At 40.1% G+C, this 24,344-nt stretch overlaps 1 protein-coding gene across 1 annotated transcript in view; it reads right to left on the reverse strand.

Moving 5' to 3' along the window:
• Positions 1 to 357: 357 nt before the first annotated feature.
• Positions 358 to 24,344, reverse strand: part of odad2 (outer dynein arm docking complex subunit 2) — a 277,448-nt gene continuing 253,461 nt past the window's right edge. Inside the window, exon 20 of the mRNA XM_063042406.1 lies at positions 358 to 589. Within this exon, the coding sequence (XP_062898476.1) occupies positions 476 to 589 (114 nt within the window). The 3' untranslated portion in view covers positions 358 to 475. The remainder of the gene's footprint in view (positions 590 to 24,344) is intronic.

Consider the following 24,344-nt stretch of genomic DNA (forward strand, 5'->3'; position numbering starts at 1 on the left):
CGACTTCCTTTGCAGATTTCAATGATGCTGCAGAGGAATGCTTGAAAATTACTTAGGATAAGTATCACAGAAATTACATAAGGTAATCTAAAATTACAGAGAGCCACTCACAATGAAGAAAAACAGTACCTTTATTTTGGTTGAGAAATCAAAATTTCTGTTATAGATAAATTCTCAATTATTCAGATCTGCATTAAGGACCTGTTAGCGCTTTTTCAAAATCGAAACAGATCCTCCATTTTAAGGCAAAAAAGAATCCTTTTAACCTTCAGTAGCACTGTGTAATATTAATTTATCTCCATGTGATTTTTAGGAAATCAGAAACTGCTTTTGTACTTCTATTAGCATCTGGTTTATTTCAGCTCATGCAGAATCTCTTTCATGCACATCCAGCAGGAGTACATAGTAAATCTTTCTTTTATTATACCTGTACAGGTAATTGTTCCTGAGAAAGGTAATGGAATGTACACTGCTTTTACTTGTAGCGAGCTTTCTCATTAGCCAGGGCAAGCCGTCGAATGTTTGAAATGCAACCAGCAGCCGCTTCCTGTAGAGTTTCATCCGTGGATTCCATCAAATTCAAAAGCAGCTGTGAATAGTAAGAAGTCAAGTAAGATAATGGCATTGGTCACATATAATTAGAGGGGAAGGGAAGAAGCATACAAAGAAAAAAATGAAGAAAATGGAAAACAGAGTCTAAAGCAGGGAAGGAGTGAACTTATAATAGAATTTGCAATATTGGATCATTGTCACAGCTGTTCTAGTACAAAACTGAGCTTCTCTTAACTCTCCAACAAAAAGCGATATTTTAATGAATCAAGAATAAAAATCTATATTGAATAATATGATATTATTCCCTTTATGTGAGCAATTTTCCACAACCAAATATTTTAAACAAGAATTATGTACACCCATAAGTAGTAATGTAAACACCAGAAAGCTTGTCTGATTTAAATGACCAAATCATAGTAGGAAAGGATCTACAAAATTAAAGTCATAAAAAATGACTAATTTTATAATTATTAAAGTGAAACAGAACAATCAAGTGCAGTCCTTGTTTACTCATATAGCACATAATACAAAATGCTGTATGCAAGTAACATCAGCCAATACTATCAGCCCTTAGCAGACAATGGGATTTCTTAAATGTAGTTTTGCTTTCTCACGTAAAAGATGGAATTTTGCTTTGTAGGACATAGCAATGATCAGAGTGATCTTGATAGCCATTAGCAATCAATTCCTTCCCGTTTTGATTGCACCATGTGACAGATATAAATTTCATGTTATTGTAAGATATACTGTATCAGGATGAACTGCACAGCACCATTAAAAGGTATGTTACAGTGCTGAGATACTGCTAGATCATCACTGAAATCAGGTTTATAAATGTTTGTCAGAGTGTCTTGGCTGCATTTGGTGTCTCCTAAGACTCCTTGGTGAGTAGTCAGTTTTCAGATGAGCATGTCTTTGCCCCAAACCCATCTTGCACAGCTAGTCATTAGCAAAAATTATCATAATATTCAGAAATATATTGCTGCCAGGGATGCCACTTCAGCACATTTGACAGTTTCACCACTGAGGCACAAATGGGAAGAGTATCTCAGTAGCTAAATACCAAGCAGTTTCTTCTAGCTTAAGGAAACTCTGTAAACTCATGGAAAATACCTGAACTTCCTAATATCAACGGAGTGCCACTTAAGTAAGAAACAGATACTACAAACAGACATGGTATAAGACCATAAAACATAGGAACAAAATTAGACCATTCAGCCTACTAAGTCTGCTCTGCCATTCTATCATGGCTGATTTATTATCCCGCTCAACTGCATTCTCCTGCCTTAGAAACATAGAAAACCTACAGCACAATGCAGGCCCTTCAGCCCACAATGCTGTGCTGAACATCATCTTACTTTAAAAATTACCTAGGGTTACCCATAGCCCTCTATTTTTCTAGGCTCCATGCACCTATCCAGCAGTCTCTATCGTATCTGCCTCCACCACTATTGCTGGCAGCCCATTCCACACACTCACCACTCTCTGTATAAAAAGCTTACCCCTGAAATTTCCTCTGTACCTACTTCCAAGCACCTTAACACTGTGCCCTCTTGTGTTAGCCATTTCAGCCCTGGGAAAAAGCCTCTGACTATCCACACGATTAATGCCTCTCATCATCTTATACACCTCTATCAGGTCACCTCTCATCCTCTGACACTCCAGGGAGAAAAGGCCGAGTTCACTCAACCTATTCTCATAAGGCATGCTTCCCAATCCAGGCAACATCCTTGTAAATCTCCTCTGCACCCTTTCTATAGTTTCTACATCCTTCCTGTAGTAAAGTGACCAGAATTGAGCACAGTACACCAAGTGGGTCCTATAAAGCTGTGACATTACCTCTCGGCTCTTAAACTCAATCCCACGATTGATGAAGGCCAATGCACCGTATGCCTTCTTAACCACAGAGTCAACCTGCGCAGCAGCTTTGAGCTTTCTTTGGTCGGACCCCAAGATCCCTCTGATCCTCCACACTGCCAACAGACTTACCATTAACACAATATTCTGCCATCATATTTGACCTACCAAAATGAACCACCTCACACATATCTGGGTTGAACTCCATTTGCACTTCTCAGCCCAGTTTTGCATCCTATCATTGTCCCGCTGTAACCTCTGATAGCCCTCCACACTATCCACAACACCCCCAACATTTGTATCATCAACAAATTTACTAACCCATCCCTCCACTTCCTCATCCAGGTTATTCATAAAAATCACGAAGAGAAGGTGTCCCAGAACAGATCCCAGAAGCACACCACTGGTCACCTTCTCTTCGTGTTTTTTATAAAAGACCTGGATGAGGACTTCTCCCTGTAGTCTTTGACACCCAGACTAATCAAGAACTTATCAACCTCTGCTTTAAATATACCCAATGACTTGGCCTCCACATACATCTGTGGCAATGAATTCCACAGATTTGCCATTCTCTGGTTGAAGAAATTCCTTCTCATCTCTATTCTAAAGAGATGTCTCTCTTTTCTAAAGAGATGTCCCTCTATTCTAAGGCTATGCCCTCTGGTCTTACAATCCCCCACTATAGCAACATCTTCTCCAAATCCACTCTATGCAGGCCTTTCAATATTCAATAGATTTGAATGAGATCCCCCCGATTCTTCTAAATTCCAGTAAGTACACACATTAACTCTTTCATTGCTGGAATAATTCCTTGTCTCTCTCTCTCCAATGACAGCACATCTAATTCTGTCATCCAAATCACTGACATATAATGTAAAACAAAGCGGTCCCAACATGGACCACCCCACCAATATTTCATTGTTGTAGATTGCACACAAAAGCTTCAACTTATACTGGTAAGAAAAGTAATGTACTTTGCTTGATTTGTGATGTTAGGAGGTGTGCCTCTGACGTTGGGAAATTATTAGATGTGCTAAGGTGAATTGCACACAGAAGTGTTCAGGCCAATTTCCTGATGGGAAGTGATTGTTAATGCAATGTAACTTAAGTTAAATCTCATTTGGGTGCAATTGCAATCCTGAAAATGAGCACTAATGGATCCAGTTTCCAGTCTGTGAGTGGCCAAAACAAGCACCACTTACAGAGTAAAATAAAATGACAACTGATTCAATAAATCTCTAGTCCTTAGCAGTACTGTCAAATAATCTAAATGCTTTGAGGCATTCAGAAACATTCACATATTTTTGAAAAAAATCATAAAAACTTTAAAAAATGAATTGAACTTGTTTAAAAAATACTTGTCAGGATGTATAAAAATTGACTAAAAATTCAAAAACAATTTGATGAAAAAAATCTAAAGAATTATCTTAAACATTATCTTAAACATATGAAATATTCTTTTCTAAATTATCTGAGACCATCACACTCATTGCCTTCCATGACATCAAGAGGAGTACAGTGTTTATATCCCCTGTGATTGTTACAGAAAATGTGAGCTGCAGGTTCAGGCAGTTAGCCTAAGTTTCCTCTCCCACTCTTCATGAACAGCCCTGGATTAGATCAAAGCATGCTGCCAGAGCAAATAACTGATAACAATTTAGGGATTTTCACCTTTGTTGATGCATGTGTGAAAATCCCAGAGCTGATGTCAGTTATGCCAAATATTAATATTGATTATCTTAAAAATTTGGCAATGTACCTGCTACTTGTTTCCTTTCAGACCTCCGTTTTCATTAAAATAATTGAAATTGCTATTGGCCATATTAATGCAATATTTCCAATATTTCTCGGCGTTGGTCTGTTTGGTTTATGTGAGAACAGGATCTATTTCAGGATGCAATGGGAGAAAAGGAGGAAATTGCTGGGGCTCTAACAAAGTGGTTTGCACCTTTCTTTATCATTGGTGAAATATTAGAGGACTGGAGGATAGCCAATGTTGTCTCTTTATTCAAAAAAGGGAAGTAGGCATAAACCTGGAAACTACAGACTGGTAAGTCTTACATCAATAAGACCATAAGACAAAGGAGCAGAAGTTGGCCATTCAGCCCATCGAGTCTGCTCTGCCATTTTATCATGAGCTGATCCATTCTCCCATTTAGTCCCACTCCCCCGCCTTCTCACCATAACTTTTGATGCCCTGGCTACTCAGATACCTATCAATCTCTGCCTTAAATACACCCAGTGACTTGGCCTCCACTGCTGCCTATGGCAACAAATTCCATAGATTCACCACTCTCTGACTAAAAAAAATTTCTTTGCATTTCTGTTATGAATGGGCGCCCTTCAATCCTAAGTCATGCCCTCTAGTACTAGACTCCCCCATCATGGGAAACAATTTTGCCACATCCACTCTGTCCATGCCTTTCAACATTCAAAATGTTTCTATGAGGTCTCTCCTCATTCTTCTAAACTCCAAGGAATACAGTCCAAGAGCAGACAAACGTTCCTCATATGTTAACCCTCTCATTCCCGGAATCATTCTAGTGAATCTTCTCTGTACCCTCTCCAACGTCAGCACATCCTTTCTTAAATAAGGAGACCGAAACTGCCCACAGTACTCCAAGTGAGGTCTCACTAGTGCCTTATAGAGCCTCAACATCACATCCCTGTTCCTATACTCTATTCCTCCAGAAATGAATGCCAACATTGCATTTGCCTTCTTCACTACTGACTCAACCAGGAGGTTAACTTTAAGGGTATCCTGTACGAGGACTCCCAAGTCCCGTTGCATCTCAGAACTTTGAATTCTTTCCCCATTTAAATAATAGTCTGCCCGTTTTTTTTTTCTGCGAAAGTGCATAACCATACACTTTCCAACGTTGTACTTCATTTGCCACTTCTCTGCCCATTCTTCCAATCTATCCAAGTCTCTTCAGACTCTCCGTTTCCTCAGCACTACCGGCCCCTCCACCTATCTTCGTATCATCAGCAAACTTAGCCACAAAGCCATCTATTCCATAATCCAAATCGTTGATGTACAATGTAAAAAGAAGCGGCCCCAACACGGACCCCTGTGGAATACCACTGGTAACCAGCAGCCAACCAGAATAGGATCTCTTTATTCCCACTCTCTGTTTCCTGCCAATCAGCCAACGCTCTATCCACGTATGTAACTTTCCCGTAATTCCATGGGCTCTTATCTTGTTGAGTAGCCTCATGTGTGGCACCTTGTCAAAGGCCTTCTGAAAATCCAAATATACGACATCCACTGCATCTCCCTTGTCTAGCCTACTGGTAATTTCCTCAAAAAATTGTAATAGGTTTGTCAGGCAGGATTTTCCTTTAAGGAATCCATGCTGAGTTCTGCCTGTCTTGTCATATGGCTCCAGGTACTCTGTAACATCATCCTTGATAATCGACTCCAACAACTTCCCAACCACCGACGTCAAGCTAACAGGTCTATAATTTCCATTTTGCTTCCTTGCCCCCTTCTTAAATAGTGGAGTGACATTCGCAATCTTCCAGTCCTCCGGAACCATGCCAGAATCTATCGACTTTTGAAAAATCATCGCTAATGCCTCCACAATCTCCACAGCTACTTCCTTCAGAACACGCGGGTGCATCCATCTGGTCCGGGAAATTTATCTACCTTTAGACTATTCAGCTTCCTGAGTACTTTCTCTGTCGTAACTGTGACTGCGCACACTTCTCTTCCCTGCCACCCTTGAGTGTCCGGTATACTGCTGATGTCTTCCTCAGTGAAGACTGATGCAAAATACTGGTTCAGTTCCTCTGCCATCTCCTTATCTCCCATTATAATTTCTCCAGCATCATTTTCTATCGGTCCTATATCTACTCTCACCTGTCTTTTACTATTTATATACTTGAAAAAGCTTTTAGTAAGGGGGTCAGATAGGCGATTCTGTGGACGAAGTCCAGAGACCCGGATGGTAGTTTGCCTCCCTGGTGCCAGGGTCCGGGATATTTCTGATCGTGTCCAAGATATCCTGAAGTGGGAGGATGAGGAGCCAGAGGTCGTGGTACATATAGGTACCAATGACATAGGTAGGAAAAGGGATGAGGTCCTGAAAGGAGAATATAGGGAGCTAGGAAGGGAGTTGAGAAAAAGGACCGCAAAGGTAGTAATCTCGGGATTACTGCCTGTGCCACGCGACAGTGAGAGTAGGAATGCGATGAGCTGGAGGATAAATGCGTGGCTGAGGGATTGGAGCAGGGGGCAGGGATTCAAGTTTTTGGATCATTGGGACCTCTTTTGGCGCAGGCGTGACCTGTACAAAAAGGACGGGTTACACTTGAATCCTGGGGGACCAATATCCTGGCAGGGAGATTAGCGGGGGCTACTGAGGTGACTTTAAACTAGAATGGTTGGGGGGTGGGAATCAAATTAAAGAGGCTAGGCGTGAGGAGGTTAGTTCACAACAGAGGGATGGGAACCAGTGCAGAGAGACAGAGGGGTGTAAAGTGAGGGTAGAAGCAAAAAGTACAAAGGAGAAAAGTAAAAGTGGCAGGCCGACAAATCCAGGGCAAGCATTAAAAAGGGCCACTTTTCAACATAATTGTATAAGGGCTAAGAAAGTTGTAAAAGAGCGCCTGAAGGCTTTATGTGTCAATGCAAGGAGCATTCGTAATAAGGTGGATGAATTGAAAGTGCAGACTGTTACTAATGATTATGATATAGTTGGGATCACAGAGACATGGCTCCAGGGTGACCAGGGATGGAAGCTCAACGTTCAGGGATATTCAATATTCAGGAGGGATAGACATGAAGGAAGGGGAGGTGGGGTGGCGTTGCTGGTTAAAGAAGAGATTAACGCAATAGAAAGGAAGGACATAAGCCGGGAAGATGTGGAATCGATATGGGTAGAGCTGCGTAACACTAAGGGGCAGAAGACGCTGGTGGGAGTTGTGTACAGGCCACCTAACAGTAGTAGTGAGGTCGGAGATGGTATTAAACAGGAAATTAGAAATGTGTGCAATAAAGGAACAGCAGTTATAATGGGTGACTTCAATCTACATGTAGACTGGGTGAACCAAATTGGTAAAGGTGCTGAGGAAGAAGATTTCTTGGAATGTATGCGGGATGGTTTTTTGAACCAACATGTTCAGGAACCGACTAGAGAGCAGGCTATTCTGGACTGGGTTTTGAGCAATGAGGAAGGGTTAATTAGCGATCTTGTCGTGAGAGGCCCCTTGGGTAAGAGTGACCATAATATGGTGGAATTCTTCATTAAGATGGAGAGTGATATAGTTAATTCAGAAACAAAGGTTCTGAACTTAAAGAGGGGTAACTTTGAAGGTATGAGACGTGAATTAGCTAAGATAGACTGGCAAATGACACTTAAAGGATTGACGGTGGATATGCAATGGCAAGCATTTAAAGGTTGCATGGATGAACTACAACAATTGTTCATCCCAGTTTGGCAAAAGAATAAATCAAGGAAGGTAGTGCACCCGTGGCTGACAAGAGAAATTAGGGATAGTATCAATTCCAAAGAAGTAGCATACAAATTAGCCAGAGAAAGTGGCTCACCTGAGGACTGGGAGAAATTCAGAGTTCAGCAGAGGAGGACAAAGGGCTTAATTAGGAAGGGGAAAAAAGATTATGAGAGAAAACTGGCAGGGAACATAGAAACGGACTGTAAAAGCTTTTATAGATATGTAAAAAGGAAAAGACTGGTAAAGACAAATGTAGGTCCCCTGCAGACAGAAACAGGTGAATTGATTATGGGGAGCAAGGACATGGCAGACCAATTGAATAATTACTTTGGTTCTGTCTTCAGTAAGGAGGACATAAATAATCTTCCAGAAATAGTAGGGGACAGAGGGTCCAGTGAGATGGAGGAACTGAGCGAAATACATGTTAGTAGGGAAGTGGTGTTAGGTAAATTGAAGGGATTGAAGGCAGATAAATCCCCAGGGCCAGATGGTCTGCATCCCAGAGTGCTTAAGGAAGTAGCCCAAGAAATAGTGGGTGCATTAGTGATAATTTTTCAAAACTCGTAGGATTCTGGACTAGTTCCTGAGGATTGGAGGGTGGCTAATGTAACCCCAGTTTTTAAAAAAGGAGGGAGAGAGAAACCGGGGAATTATAGACCGGTTAGCCTAACGTCGGTGGTGGGGAAACTGCTGGAGTCAGTTATCAAGGATGTGATAACAGCACATTTGGAAAGCGGTGAAATGATCGGACAAAGTCAGCATGGATTTGTGAAAGGAAAATCATGTCTGACGAATCTCATAGAATTTTTTGAGGATGTAACTAGTAGAGTGGATAGGGGAGAACCAGTGGATGTGGTATATTTGGATTTTCAAAAGGCTTTTGACAAGGTCCCACACAAGTGCAAACTTAAGTGTGCAAACTTAAAGCACACGGTATTGGGGGTAAGGTATTGGTGTGGGTGGAGAATTGGTTAGCAGACAGGAAGCAAAGAGTGGGAATAAACGGGACCTTTTCAGAATGGCAGGCGGTGACTAGTGGGGTACCGCAAGGCTCAGTGCTGGGACCCCAGTTGTTTACAATATATATTAATGACTTGGATGAGGGAATTAAATGCAGCATCTCCAAGTTTGCGGATGACACGAAGCTGGGTGGCAGTGTTAGCAGTGAGGAGGATGCAGGGTGACTTGGATAGGTTGGGTGAGTGGGCAAACTCATGGCAGATGCAATTTAATGTGGATAAATGGGAAGTTATCCACTTTGGTGGCAAAAATAGAAAAACAGATTATTATCTGAATGGTGGCCGATTAGGAAAAGGGGAGGTGCAACGAGACCTGGGTGTCATTATACACCAGTCATTGAAAGTGGGCATGCAGGTACAGCAGGCGGTGAAAAAGGCGAATGGTATGCTGGCATTTATAGCGAGAGGATTCGAGTACAGGAGCAGGGAGGTACTACTGCAGTTGTACAAGGCCTTGGTGAGACCACACCTGGAGTATTGTGTGCAGTTTTGGTCCCCTAATCTGAGGGAAGACATCTTTGCCATAGAGTGAGTACAAAGAAGGTTCACCAGATTGATTCCTGGGATGGCAGGACTTTCATATGAAGAAAGACTGGATGAACTGGGCTTGTACTCGTTGGAATTTAGAAGATTGAGGGGGGATCTGATTGAAACATATAAGATCCTAAAGGGATTGGACAGGCTAGATGCAGGAAGATTGTTCCCGATGTTGGGGAAGTCCAGAACGAGGGGTCACAGTTTGAGGATAAAGGGGAAGCCTTTTAGGACCGAGATTAGGAAAAACTTCTTCACACAGAGAGTGGTGAATCTGTGGAATTCTCTGCCACAGGAAACTGTTGAGGCCAGTTCATCGGCTATGTTTAAGAGGGAGTTAGATATGGCCCTTGTGGCTACAGGGGTCGGGGGTATGGAGGGAAGGCTGGGGCGGGGTTCTGAGTTGGAAGATCAGCCATGATCATAATAAATGGCGGTGCAGGCTCGAAGGGCCGAATGGCCTACTCCTGCACCTATTTTCTATGTTTCTATGTTTCTATCCTCTTTGATATTATTTGCTAACTTCCTTTCATAGTTAATCTCTACCCTCTTAATGACCTTCTTGGTTTCCTTTTGTAAGGTTTTAAAAATTTCCCAATCCTTTGTCTTCCCACTAATTTTTGCTTCCTTGTATGTCCTCTCCTTTGCTTTAACTTCAGCTTTGACTTGTCAACTACGGTTGCATCCTTTTTCCACTCGAAAATTTCTTCTTTTTTGGAATATACCTGTCTTGCACCTTCCTCATTTCTGGCATAAACTCCAGCCACTGCTGCTCTGCTGTTTTTCTCACCAGTGTCCCTTTCCAGTCAGCTTTGGCCAGTTCCTCTCTCCCACCACTGTAATTTCCTTTACTCCACTGAAATACCAACACATCAGATTTCGGCTTCTCTTATTCAAATTTCACAGTGAACTCAATCATGTTAGGATCACTGCCTCCTAAGGGTTCCTTCACCTCAATCTCTCGAATCACCTTCGGTTCATTACACAATACCCAATCCAGTACAGCTGATCCCCTAGTGGGCTCAACAACAAGCTGTTCTAAAAAGCCATCTCGCAGACATTCTACAAATTCTCTCTCTTGAGATCCAGTGCCGACCTGATTTTCCCAATCCACTCGCATGTTAAAATCCCCCACAATTATCATAACACTGCCCTTCTGACAAGCCTTTTCTATTTCCAGTTGTAATTTGTAGTCCACATCCCTGCAGCTGTTTGGAGGCCTATAAATAACTGCCATCAGGGTCCTTTTATCCCTGCTATTTCTTAGCTCAACCCATAAAGATTCTGCACCTTCTGATCCTATATCACCTCTTTCTAATGATTTAATATCATTTCTTACCAATAAAGCCACGCCTCCCCCTCTGCCTACCTTCCTATCCTTCCAATCCACTGTGTATCCTTGGACATTCAGCTCCCAGAGACATGCATCCTTTAGCCACGTCTCAGTGATGGCCACAATATCATACCTGCCAATCTGTAGCTGTACGACAAGATCATCCACCTTATTCCTTATGCTGTGTGCATTTAAGTACAACACCTTAAGACCAGTATTTGATACTTTTCGCTTTGATTTCACTGCAACTCATCTCAATGGCTACCAATTTACCCCATCACCTACCTGTCTTTCCTGACATCTTTACTGCTCACTATCTTAGATTTATTTCTGTTTTCCCCTTCCTCCGGTCTGTCATTCCAGTTCCCATCCCCCTGCCAAATTAGTTTAAACCCTCCCTATCAGCTCTATTAAACTTTCCCACCAGGATATTGGTCCCTTTCGGGTTCAGGTGTAACCTGTCCTTTTTGAACAGGTCATACTTCCCCCAGAAGAGATCCCAATTATCCAAGAATCTGAAGCCCTGCCCCTTACACCAGTCTCTCAGCCACGCATGCATCTGCCTGATCGGACTATTCTTGTCCTCGTTAGCACGTGGCATAGGTAGCAATCCCGAGATTACTACCCTGGAGGTCCTGCTTCTCAGCTTCCTTCCTAACTCCTGGAAATCTCTCTTCAGGACCTCCTCCTTTGTCCTATCTATGTCATTGGTACCAACATGTACCAAGACAACTGGCTGCTCACCCTCCCCTTTAGAATATTCAGGACCCGATCCGAGACATCCCAATAGTAGGAATATTATTAAAAAAACTACTTTTAAAGAATAGAATTTATCTTCATTATGAGAAGTTAACATGATTTTGTGCATGAGATCTGACTGAGTTTTTTTTGAGGAGGTAACAAAGAAAATCAATATAGGCTGGGCCATACATGATGGTTCATGGACTTTAACAAGGCTTTTGGCAAAGTCCCAAATGATAGGCTGGTTCAGAAGATTAGGGTTCATGGAATCCAAGATGCGTGGGCAGACTGGATCTAAAATTGGCTGGATGAGAGGAGGAAGAGAATTGTGGAAGAGGGTTTTTCTGACTGGGAGCTCCATAATCAGTGGTGTACTGTCGGAATCACCATTGTCTGTCATATACTGTATAGTGTCTTGGATGAGAATGTTGATGGACTGATTATTAAACTATGTAGGAGGAGGAGAAGATGGCGGTGCAATGCAGCTTGCACGGCCACTCCAGTGAATGATATCTGTAATCTGTCAAGTAGGGCGCCGTGCACAATTCTGAATTGATAGAGACAGACATGACAGAATGGAGGAACATCTGGAGAAACTTCTGAAATGCCTTTTTCACTGCCACTGTTACTGTGTGATCCAGAATTTCCGGAGGGGAAGGCCTCGAATCCTCGGCTTTGCTTGTTGCTCAGTGGCCGGGACGGGGTCAAAGCGCTCGGCAGAGATGCTGCTCAGTGCTTGGTGTCGAAGGGCTGGTCGGAGGCTCGAAGTTTTCAGACGGACTCAGAGTCCGCTGTGGTCGGTGCTTCCGATGCATTGACAGTTGTTGGTGCCTGGAGGTTTATGGCAGAGAGAGTTTCTCCCTTCTGCCGCCTGCTATCGGGGACTATCGGGAGTCGATCGGAACTTTGAGACTTTTTTTTAACCGGTCCCATGGTCTGCTGTTTATCAAATTATGGTATTGCCTTGCACTGCTGTAACTATGTGTAATAGTTATGTGGTCTTGTAAGTGTTAGTCTTTGGTTTTTTGTGCTATCACTCTGGAGGAACATTGTATCATTTCTTAATGCATGCATGCATTTCTAAATGACAATAAATGAGGACTGAGTGTCCCCATAATCTAATCTAATTAGGTTTGCTGATGGCTTAAAAATTGTTGTTGTAGCAGATAGCAAAGAAAATTGTGAAATGATACAACTTTTGGATGTTGGAAAGTTCGGTGGAGAAATGGCAGATGGAATTTAATCCAGTCAAGTGTAAGGCAATGCATTTTGGGACATCAAAAACTAATAGGACCTTTAGAGTAAGTGGCAAGAACCTCAAGTGTCTTGAACCACAGAGGGATCTAGAGGTGCAAGTTCACAGCTCCCTGAAAATAGCAATACAGGTGGACAGGGCAGTGAAGAAAGTATTCAGTGTGCTTGCCTTCTTTGACTGAGACATTAGATAGAATAATTCAGACATCAAGTTGCAGCATAAGACCAGAAGATCATAAGACATACACTAGGAGCAAAATTAGGCTATTTGGCCCATTGAGTCAGCTGCACCATTCTATAATAGCTTATTTATTATCTTTCTCAACAACATTCTCCTACCTTTTTCCTGTAACCTTTGATGCCCTGACTAATTAAGAACTTATTAACCTCTGCTTCAAATTTCCCAATGACTTGGCCTCCACAGCCATCTGTGGCGATGAATTCCACACATTCACCATCCTCCAGCGGAAGAAATTCCTCATCATTTCTATTCTAAAGAGACGTCCTTGTATTCTGAGACTGTACCCTTTGGTCCCAGACTCCCCCACTTTAGGAAACATCCTCTCCACATCCACTTTATCTAGGCCTTTCAATATTTGATAGGTTTCAATGAGATCTGCCCCTCCCTTCCCTTCCCTTCCCTCCCCCGTCATTCTACTAACCTCAGCAAGTACAGGCCCAGAACCATCAAATACACCGCATACATTAACCCTTTCGTTCCTGGAATCATTCTCAAGTACTTCCTCTGGACCCTCTCCAATGCTAGTACATCCTTTCTCAGATAAGGGGCCAAAGCTACTCTCACAGTACAAAATATTGGTCAAAATGTACTTGGAGTATCGTACGTTGCTTTAGTCACCACACTACAGGAAGGATGTGGTAGCATTAGAAAGAATGGAGAGGAAAAGGGTGATATAGGATAATACAGGTAAGTAGGATCAGCATAGATATTGTTTGGCATGGATAATTTGGATCAAAAGACCTATTTCAGTGCAATAGAACTTTATGATTCAATGAAAAACCAATGATAAAAGACCATCACTGGATGATGCTAAATATTTATTTGCTAATATTCTTTATGATTGGTTTTATTAAACTGGTTCATCATGATTCACTAATTTCATTGTAATATTCTCTCTGCTTCCAGAGGATTAAAAATGAAGGGCAATGGCACAACCTTATGATCTACTTAATATTGGTAAATTTTTAAGAGGAAATGACACCCACATTAGGGAAAATCATCAGATTAAGTGCCTGATACAGTTTCTGAGTTCATACAACTTCATCAGAAAATGGATATAAAAACAGGCACAACGCGTTCAACCTCCAAGGAAGTGATGATGCATCATTGCAATTATATTCCTTTTTTCAATTGGAACACAGCTTTATTGAAATTGCATACACCATGTTTGTCCAAAAATACTAACTCCAAAACTGGTGAAAGATGAAAATAGTTTCTTCAGATGAGAAATATGCAATGCAATAATTCAATGCAGTGACTGCCACAGAACTGTACTAGAAATTAAATCAAACAATGATGACATATATTTTAATTCTCAATAAAGAAAAATGTGCATCAGGTGTGATATGAAGTGTTGATACTGGGGTCTCATTTTTATATTTATATGGAACCCATCATCCAATTTAATATATTCAAAGCCTCACTGTTACCAGAATGGAGCACTGTTAGCTTTAGATTTGCATGGAATGTATTAACAATGAGGACATGCTGCAATTATAATATAACAAGGCAAAATACTACTGCAGTGGTGTTAGATAGGGATTTCCAATGTGAAGAAGTAGCAATGTAGTTAATGTATGGCCTTCATTCCTGGAGAGGAGCTCAGAGGCAATCTACCCTGGAGAGGGGCTTTGTAGTGATATGACTATTCTCTGTTCTCTCTGTACAACATCAGTGGAGACATTTGCACAGGAATTACCTTCAAGAGTTCATGCATTAAACCTATGGACAATAGATGCTACAACCAAAAAGTGCCAGAGTGAGGTATGAATGTAATGAAATAATACATCAGATGCTCCTGCAGTGCTACTAATTACACTCAAGGGACTTTTAATAACTTCTAAAAGAAAACTAAATCTCTACTAAAACACATTGTCAGCCAATATGTAGTAGGTAATAAATATGTAAGCCAACCTATTTAAATCCAGTGATTTGTTATTTAATTTTTAAGTAAATATTTTAATTGCTTTCAAGTTATGCATCCATAGAGTTTGATTATTATTACCGAATGTAGTAAACTTGAGCGTAACATATGGAATCCATTTGTAATTCTGCTTTCTTAGAAGGTAAACAAACTCTAAAAGCAAACTTAACTGATATTCTATTGCAGTGCTTGGAGAGTTAACTCTTGCCAACCTATTTCTCTAGAAAGTCCTGTTTCCAGTCAAAATGTCCAACTTAATTAATTTTATATTAATTGCAAAAATCTCAGAACAACAGTAAATTTTCCACTTTTGTGAGATCTGCTCAATCATTCACAAATAGAATTCCCTGCAATAAGTAGTTTGATCTTTCCTAGCCCACACACAATCTGTCTGATTGATTTCATTTCACCCCTCTAATCTCCAGAGCAGAGATAACTCTCAAGCATAGGCTGTTGAATGGCAAAAGGCATTCACAGCACAAAAATCAGAAATGTCAAAAAATGATCATTAGTAGCAAAAGAAAGTTGAACCACCTACCCTTGGTATCCATGGCTTCACAATTGCTGGCTAACATATCATCAACATTGTGGGGCTCAGTATTGATGAGAAACTCAGCTGGACCAACCATGTAAAAACTGTGCCATATAAGGTTACTTCAGACTCTGGGTATTGTACAGCAAATGATTTACCTGCTGATATTCCAAAGCCTTTCAACCAAATAAGACACAAGTGAGAAATGTGATGGAATTCTCTTCACATTTCGGTCATGTGGAGAGACTGGATAGACCTATTTGGTTTTCTTTGGACCAGGGAAGTCTAAGTGGGGATTTGAGAGAAATATACAAGATTATGAAAGGCATAGTTAGGACAATTAGTGGTAAACTTTTCCCCATGAAAGGGATGTCTAAGATCAGAGGCACAAGTTAAATGAGGAAACACATTAGTTTAGAAAAGATCTAAGGAAATTGTTTAATCTGGAGAGCAATTGAGAAGATAGTGGAGGCTGGTTCCCCCTCAACATTCCAGATAGGCACATTGTCACTTGCATAACATACAGCAGTTATTCATCTAAGCTATTCCAAAAACGCCTCCAAAACCTGTGACCTTCATCACCGAGGAGAACAAAGTTCAAAGCTCAAAGTAAATTTATTGTCAAAGTACATATACTGTATGTCACCATATACAACTCTGTGATTCATTTTCTTGTGGACATACTCAATAAATCTATAGAATAATAACCATATCAGAATCAATGAAAGACCCCCCAAAATGGGTGCTCAACCAGAGTGTAGAAAGCAACAAACTGTGCAAATACAAAAAGAAAGAACTTATAATATAAAATAAGCAATAAATATTGAGAGCATGAGATGAAGAGTCCTTGAAAGTGAGTCCATAGGCTGTGGGAACATATCATGGGGCAAGTGAAATAGAGTGAAGTTATCCCTTTGGTTCCAGAACCTGATGGTTGAGGGATAGTAGCTGTTCCTGAACAAATACAACACCTTATGTACTTCCAAATCAAGTTGTCTCCTAACCCATATACCATCTTGTCTTAGAAATATATCATAAACACAAAATAATCTGCAGATGCTGTGATCAAAGCAACATTTACAGTACGCTGGATGAACTCAGCAGGTCGGGCAGCATCAGTGGAAACGACGAGTCGACGTTTCGGGCCGGAACCCTTCGTCAGGACTGAAGAATGAAGGAGGTGGAAGGATTTGAAGAATGCTTGTAGGTTCAGTTGAAAGATCAGTAATTTGAAAGACAAAAGGGTGGGGGAGGGGAAGCCCACCCCTTTGTCTTTCAAATTACTGGTCTTTCAACTGAACCTACAAGCATTCTTCAAATCCTTCCAACTCCTTCATTCTTCAGTCCTGACGAAGGGTTCCGGCCCGAAACGTCGACTCGTCGTTTCCACTGACGCTGCCCGACCTGCTGAGTTCATCCAGCGTACTGTAAGTGTTGCTTAGAAATATATCATCTTGAAATCTTGAAGCTCCTTACTCAAAAGCATAGTGGGAGTAACTGTAAGGGTAAAACAGGCAATGAATGTTGACTTGCAGCATTCACAACCCTACAAATAAATAAATAAGATTTTGCGCAAAGGTAGTTGATTTCATCTGATAATTAAGCAAGAGAAAATTCATTAGAATAAGATCTTTTTTCCTGTTCAATCCTATTTTGCTAATTTCCCCATGAAAGCTAATACTCAGCATAACTTCTGAAGACCATTGAAGAATCTGTTTAAACTTAAATAATGCTTTAAATTTGGCATATCTATTGTTAATTTATTTTTAAGAGAACTACTTGATTTTTAAAGTAGTTTACTTAATATTTTCTTTACTGCAGGTATTTCTTCAACTTTTCTTTGTAAATTGTCTACTTTGTAAATAGTTTTCAAATATATAACTTAATACATTTTTGTTTGGTCTATTTTTGTTTTGAAAGCTTTAATCTTACATTCCATATCTTGACAGATCAAACACTGCTTTAAAAGAGTAACTTTGGTCTAATAATATCATACTTCTAAATTCTCAGTTGAAAATGTTGCACAATAACTGGGATCAACTTCAATGCATGCAAGCCCCATTGGCTCTTATGCACAACAATTGGATTTGTGTCATCTGTTTGAAGGTATGTAACATATGGTAAACACATTTCAACATGCAACCAACAGAGTTCTTAGATATAGATTGCTATTTTAGATTTGAAATTGAGGCAATACAGGAAGAGACAGTACAAGTTTGGAAAACAATTAATTTTGTTACTGATTTCTTTTTCTACAGATGATGCATGACTGGCTGAGTTCTTCCAGCATTTTCTGTTTTATGCGTTACTGTGAATTTGGAATTATTTTTCTGGGCAGAAGGAGCAGAAGTGTTTTTCCAGCCTTCTCAGTATAATGTGGGCCACTGCCCGTTTTCTTGTGCTTCTCTTGCTTTCTGTTATCTATCTTATCACATAGTTTATCTCCCATCCTTTCCATATGTGTTTTAAAGTCTCAGCCTGAGTATCTTTCTACAAACAAAAACTTAATTCTCATTGTCATGATTTTGCAATGATTTCCTGTTGTAAATTCACATACTATGAGGAGAGTGGAACTTGGAAGTAATGGCATGTGGCAAGTATAAAATTTAAAGCTACACATGTAAAGGTTGTCTTGCTGCCACAACTGATGGCACATTGGCACCTTGGTTTTGGGTCTTATGGAATTATACAGCCATAACAATAGTGCATAACTTTTTTGTGGTCACAGTGGTATTGACAATTTGAATTCCTTCTGAGATCCATGAATAATAAAAATATGTTATTTTGAAGTAACGTATATATGGAGCATAAACACCTAAATTCTAACATACCATACAACAACATAATAAGTGTAAAATGAAAGAATTTATGACTAATGCATTTGGTGTTTACTAAAATAATTTAGTTGAGATAATTTTAGAGTCAGGCATTTTTGATCTAACCATCAATATCTTATAAGTGACCTTTAAACACTCACTGCTTTACCAATTAAGTTAAAATAATACAAGTTTTTAAAGGATACTTTTCCAAGATTAACCTAACATGTTGTACAACCCCCGAATGACTATTTGGTAATGGCAGACAGTATTGACAGTCACATCTTTTCTCTACTCTAATAGTAAAAACAGAAAAAGAGATGCAAACATTTTTGCAGGTCAGGCATCTGTGGGATGACAGAGCTATCACTTCAAGTTGAAGACTCGTTATCAGATTTGAAAAAGAGAGAAAACAAGTTAGTAGTAAACTGCAGAGAAGGTGGTGAATGGATAGATGGGTTGAAATAAATATCCGTGATAGAGTGAGGTCAGGGTTGCCAAGAGGATAAACTGTATGGACATTTTGGTTAGATTGGTTAATGAGAAAATTAGAAGTCGATGTTACAAAGAATTGTAAAATGCTGCAGAGAATTGGGCTGTGGGACATGCTCAGTAACAGGATGAACTAATCATGAGAGAAACACTGAACTAATGTCACAAACAGATGGCTTGCAAAAAAAAATGGTCATTTCTGGTACAGACAGAGCAAGTGGGTTTTCAGAGGTTGCGGAAATTAATATTGAGGCTGGAAGATTACGAGGTGACCAGAAAAAAAGATGAGGAACTGTTTATCAAGTCCCAGGCCCAGCTAGTGGCTAAGCGTGAAAGGGTGGCTAGGGAGAGAATAGCTCCCCTTACAGATCATTAAGGCTGTCCATATATGGAGCCACAGGAGATGGATGAGATTTTTAATGAATATTTCTCATCAGATTTTTTTGTGGAGAAAACAATGATTGTTAAATAAATGAGAGAAATAAATTACCAGGGAGGAGATATTGGTGGCCCAAAAGTGTATTAAGATGGTTAAATTCCTAGGCCTGACCAAATGCATCCTTGGACCTTATGGGAAGCAATGGAAAAAATGTGGAGGCCCTTGCAGAGATACTTAGCCACAGGTGAAATTCTGGAAAACTGGGGGGTGGCTAATGTTGTACTGTTATTTAGGAAGGGTAACAAAGAAAAGACAGACAATTACAAGCTGGCGAACCTGACATCAGTAGTGGGTAAGTTGCTGGAGGGGATTCTGAGGGCAAGGATTTATCAACACTTGGATAGGCAAGGACTAATTATGGGTACAGCTTTTATTACAGCTTTGTGTGTGGTAAACTGTGTCTGACAAATCTACTATAGTTTTTCAGAGGTAAATAAACAAATAGTAGAGGATAGCACACTGGGCAGTGCCTATATGGACTTCAGCAAGGACTTTGACAAAGTCCCATGCAGCAGGTTAGTCTGGAAGGTTAAATCACATGGGATACAAATAGGATCCATAATTGGTTCAATGGTAGGAAGCAGAGAGTGATGGTTGAAGATTATTGTTCAGACTGGAGGTCACAGGGGTTGGTGCTGGGACTTATATTCCTTTTTGTTATTGTGTGAATGAAGTCACCGTGGAGAAGTACTGGTAGGTATGAAGCAGCCTCTTTATTTGACAAAACAAGTTACAGCAGGCATCATACTGAGACTCTTTCAATGGAAAGGTCTGGCTGACCCATTGCTACCCAATATTTTATGTGCTATACATCAAAGGACAATTCCATAGTTGCAATGCATCCACAATACTTTCTTTGAAACTACACCCAAACTTCACACCTCTCGATTGACACCCACACCAGACATCTGAATGAATTTTAAACAGCATTTTCTGGTCTGTGATTCAAGACTTTTAGGAACGCATTGTTCAGAGCTACATTTTAAATTTAATCTTCAATCTATATTCAGATTTTGAAGATTCGTGGCTGAAGCTAAACCCAAAAATCACTCTAACACTTGTTATTTATATAATTGATTTGGATGTGAATGGACAAGGCTTGGTTAGGTGGTGAACAGATGTTATCTTAGACAGCAAAGAAGGTTATCGAAAATTACAGGGGGACCTTAATCAGCTTAGTAAATGGGCTGAGGGCTAGCAAATGGACTTCAAATCAGATAAGTGCGAAGTGTTGCATTTTGGGAAGTCAAATGGTAGCCGCGGGTGCCAGGGTAGTGTAGTGGTTAACACAATGCTATTAGAGCTGGGAGCATCAGAGTTCAGAGTTCAATACTGGCGCCATCTGCAAGGGCTCTCTATATGTCCTCCCCATGGAATATGTGGGTTTCCTCCTGCAGCTCCGATTTCCTCCCACAGTTCAAAGATGTATTGGGTAGGTTAATTGGTCACTGTAAATTGCTGGGCCTGCGTGGCTCAATGGCTGGAAGGGATTACTCTGTGCTGGATTGGTAAATAAATAAATAAAATCAGGGTAGACCTACGCAGTGGATGGTTAAATCCTGAGGAGTGTGGTAGAACAGAGGGACCTGGGAGTACAAGAACATTGTTGAAAAATGGCATCACAAGTAAACAGTGTGGTGAAGAAGGCATTGGGAATGCTGGCCTTCATCAGTCAGGATGTTCAATATAGGATTTGGGATGTTATGTTGCAATTGCACAAGAGGTTGATGTTTAGAGTACTGTGGAGTATTGTTATAGGAAAGACATCATCAAACTGGAAAGAGCGCAGAGAAGATTTATAAGGATACTGCCAGGACTTGAGAGACTGAGTTATACGGAGAGATTCGGCACACTATGATTTTATTCCTTGGAATGTAGAAGACTGAGAGATAACCTTATAGAGGTGCATATGATCATGAGGGGTATAGATAGGATGAATGCACAACATTTTTTTTTTCCACTGAATCTTTCACTGAAAGGGCATGTGAGGCATAGCTTTGAGATGAGAAGTGAAAGTGGCCTGTGGGGAAACTTCTTCATGCAGAGGGCGACATGTATATGGAATGAGAAGCCAGAGGAGAAGGTTGTGGCGTACAATAACAACATTTAAAAGAGTTTTACACGAGTACATTGATAGTAGGGATTTAGAGGGATAGTGGCAAATATGAGCAAATGGGACTAGCTTGGGACTAACACAATGGTTGGCATGGATGAGATAGGCCAAAGGGTCTGTTAAAATCCTGTATTTCTCTAAAATTCTATAAGGTTGTATTGGGCCTCATTACAACAGTTCAGGAGGTTAGAGCCAAATAGGATAAAGTTACTAACGTACAGACTCAATACTGAGTGGCTGTCCACTATTGCAGATCCTTCTCAGCCTATGCTACAACCCAATGAGTTTACAATTTCTTCTTGCCAATTCCTGTTATTAGTTACTTCAACTCCAACATCGTGGTCAGGCAGATACCTCAAATAAGCAGACCAAAATCCTGTTTTAGTTTATGAATAAGTTCAGATATTATGCAGTGACAGTTGCTCTGCATGAGAAACAAAACCATTTTGGATTTGAAGATGGAATATTAAAGCATTGTCAGCAGCACAAAGTTTTCAACCAGTGCTCTGTGTATTGACTGGGAAACCTTAGAATGACATAGATGTCCCATGGAATGGAACCAGGTCAGGTAAGCATTTTGAGATAAGTCATCCATTTCTCTCACTACATAAACCATGAAATTCAGCCTGTATGGGAGATTATGTAGCAACCACCAGATCGCTCTTTCCAAAGGGTACATGTGTTGTCCTACACCTCTTTTATAGTATTCCAAAATTACATTCATAGACTGCCAACTCAAAGCCACAATATTTTTATTCTCAGGTTCTAATCAAATTGCACTTGGCAGTCACTACCGGTCGAAGGCATTTGAGGCAAGGACAAACATTTAGCAGCTTAAATTTGCAACTGTGCTTCTCCAAGGCATGGGATCTAATCTCAGTGTTGGAGTTTATTCTCCACACAAGCATTAATCATATTCCTATATTTTGCCCCATCATTTCTATCAGTTCAACTTTAATTTGACACTATTCTAAATTATCAAAACATGTTGATATTGTCCTTACTTCAGTAAGGGTGCTTCTGTATTCAAACCCACTTCTGTCGCAGATTTTCAACATTCAGTTTCTAATTCGAGAATCCTTAATTGGAAATACAATAAGCATGATAATAAATTAGGCTATTGATTTTGTTTCTGTCAATTCCATATTATTGTCAAACATACATACCTGTAAAGTCCTTTTCTGCCCTTTCCCATTTCTTCAGAATATTTAATAAAGTTTTAAAAAGAAAGTAAATTATATATATATAAGCTCACAAAAATATACCCATCTTTTAATGATTTTCATTTTATTTTTTTTTATTTTCTCTCTGGTTTTATAGATGTGTAGCTAGTGACCAGAAAAACTACTACTGACGCCATCTGAAGAATTTGTCTACTTGGACTTTAGCAAGGTCTTTGACAAGGTAGCCTTGTGCAGGAAGATAGATTACATGAGATCTTGTGTGAGCTAACCCATTGGATACAAAACTGATTTGGCGGATGAAGAGAGAGGGTGGTGGTGGAGTAAATGACAGTGTTCCAGAAAGTCATAAACATGAGAAAGGCTGCAGATGCTGGAATCCAAAGCAACATTCACAAAATTCTGTGGGAACCCAGTAAGTCAGGCAACTACTATGGAAATGAGTAAACATCGAGTGTTTATTCATCTTCATAGATGCTGCCTTGCATGCTGAGTTCCTCCAGCATTTTGTGTGTGGTGTCCCAGGAAGTGTTGTTGGACAGAGAGGCCTTCTCCCTGTGACCCCATTGGTTTCCTTAGGGTGTTGCTGTTTCCTCCCACAGTCCAAAGGCGTACCAGTTGGTAGGTTAATTGGTCTTTGTAAATTGTCCTATGATTAGGCTAGGGTTAAATAGTGAGTTGGTGGGTGGCGCCGGATGGGCCTGTAATGTGCTTATTTCTGAATAAATAAATACATAAATAAATAGCAGAAACAAAAGCAAAAGAAACCTCAGCCATTCAGTAGATATACAGCAATTACTATTTTTGTGGTAAACTGTGGCTCTATGAACAGATTATTGAGTCACCTCATCTCAATGAAGCATGATAAAGATCATCCTTTAAGTGGGAGATTCTGCTCCACTGTTAAATATCTTTAACTAGTAGTACAAGTAGAGAAACCAGTAAATGTACTGTTGTATATCTGGATTTGCAAAAGATATTCAAGTAAAATGCTGTGAAGAAAGTTAGTTACAAAAAATAAGCCCTCAGTTGGTAAAAGTAATAATTTGGCACAGGTGCAGGAAGGATTCCAGGAGAGAAAAGTGAGTAGAAATGTATAGATTTTGATTTACTCATCTCTGCTACTACTGAGTAGCTACAATGATCAGTATTGAGACTTTAGCGTCATCATTTATATTAATGGCCTGGACAAAAGGACATAACTTAGCTGAAGAGAGTATTCCAAAAGTCTACAAAGCATAAGAACAGGTTAGATGAGAAGCCATCAAAGTTTTAGATGAAGCATAATGACAGGGAAAAGTAAGATTCACTCTTGTCTAAAGAATAGATAAACAGTATATACTTTATTGAAAGAGGTGACAAAATAATAAATAGCCAATAAAGAGGTCTGAGAGTGTTGGCTCATGACGCATGGAAAGGTGACTCATGGACAAAGCAAGCAGTTAAAGATACCTGTTGTACTCTGTTGAAGTACAAGAATAAGGCATGCTTGCTGCAAATGTTCAAGACTTTGATGAGATCACATGTCAAATACAGTATACAGTTCTGTCCTCTGTATCCAAGGAAACAGTGCAGCATATATTCACCAGATTGATTCCTGGAATGGGATTAAATAAGATACTGAAGTTTAAAGTAATGAGAGATTACATCATTGAAAGTCTGGATTCTGAAAATGATTGACTGGGTTGATACCAGTGTTAGTTGAGGCGAGAGTATTTAGAAATAAGAGTCTATTTAGGATTGAGACGAGTAGACATTTCTTTGCTCAGAGTGTTGTGAATTTTTGGAATTCTCCAACCTATAGGATACTAAGCTATTTCATATGCTCAGTACCAATTTTAGTACAAAGTATTTTGGAT

This window comes from Mobula hypostoma, chromosome 3 (genome assembly GCF_963921235.1).
Source record: "Mobula hypostoma chromosome 3, sMobHyp1.1, whole genome shotgun sequence".
In the NCBI taxonomy this organism is placed as follows: domain Eukaryota; kingdom Metazoa; phylum Chordata; class Chondrichthyes; order Myliobatiformes; family Myliobatidae; genus Mobula; species Mobula hypostoma.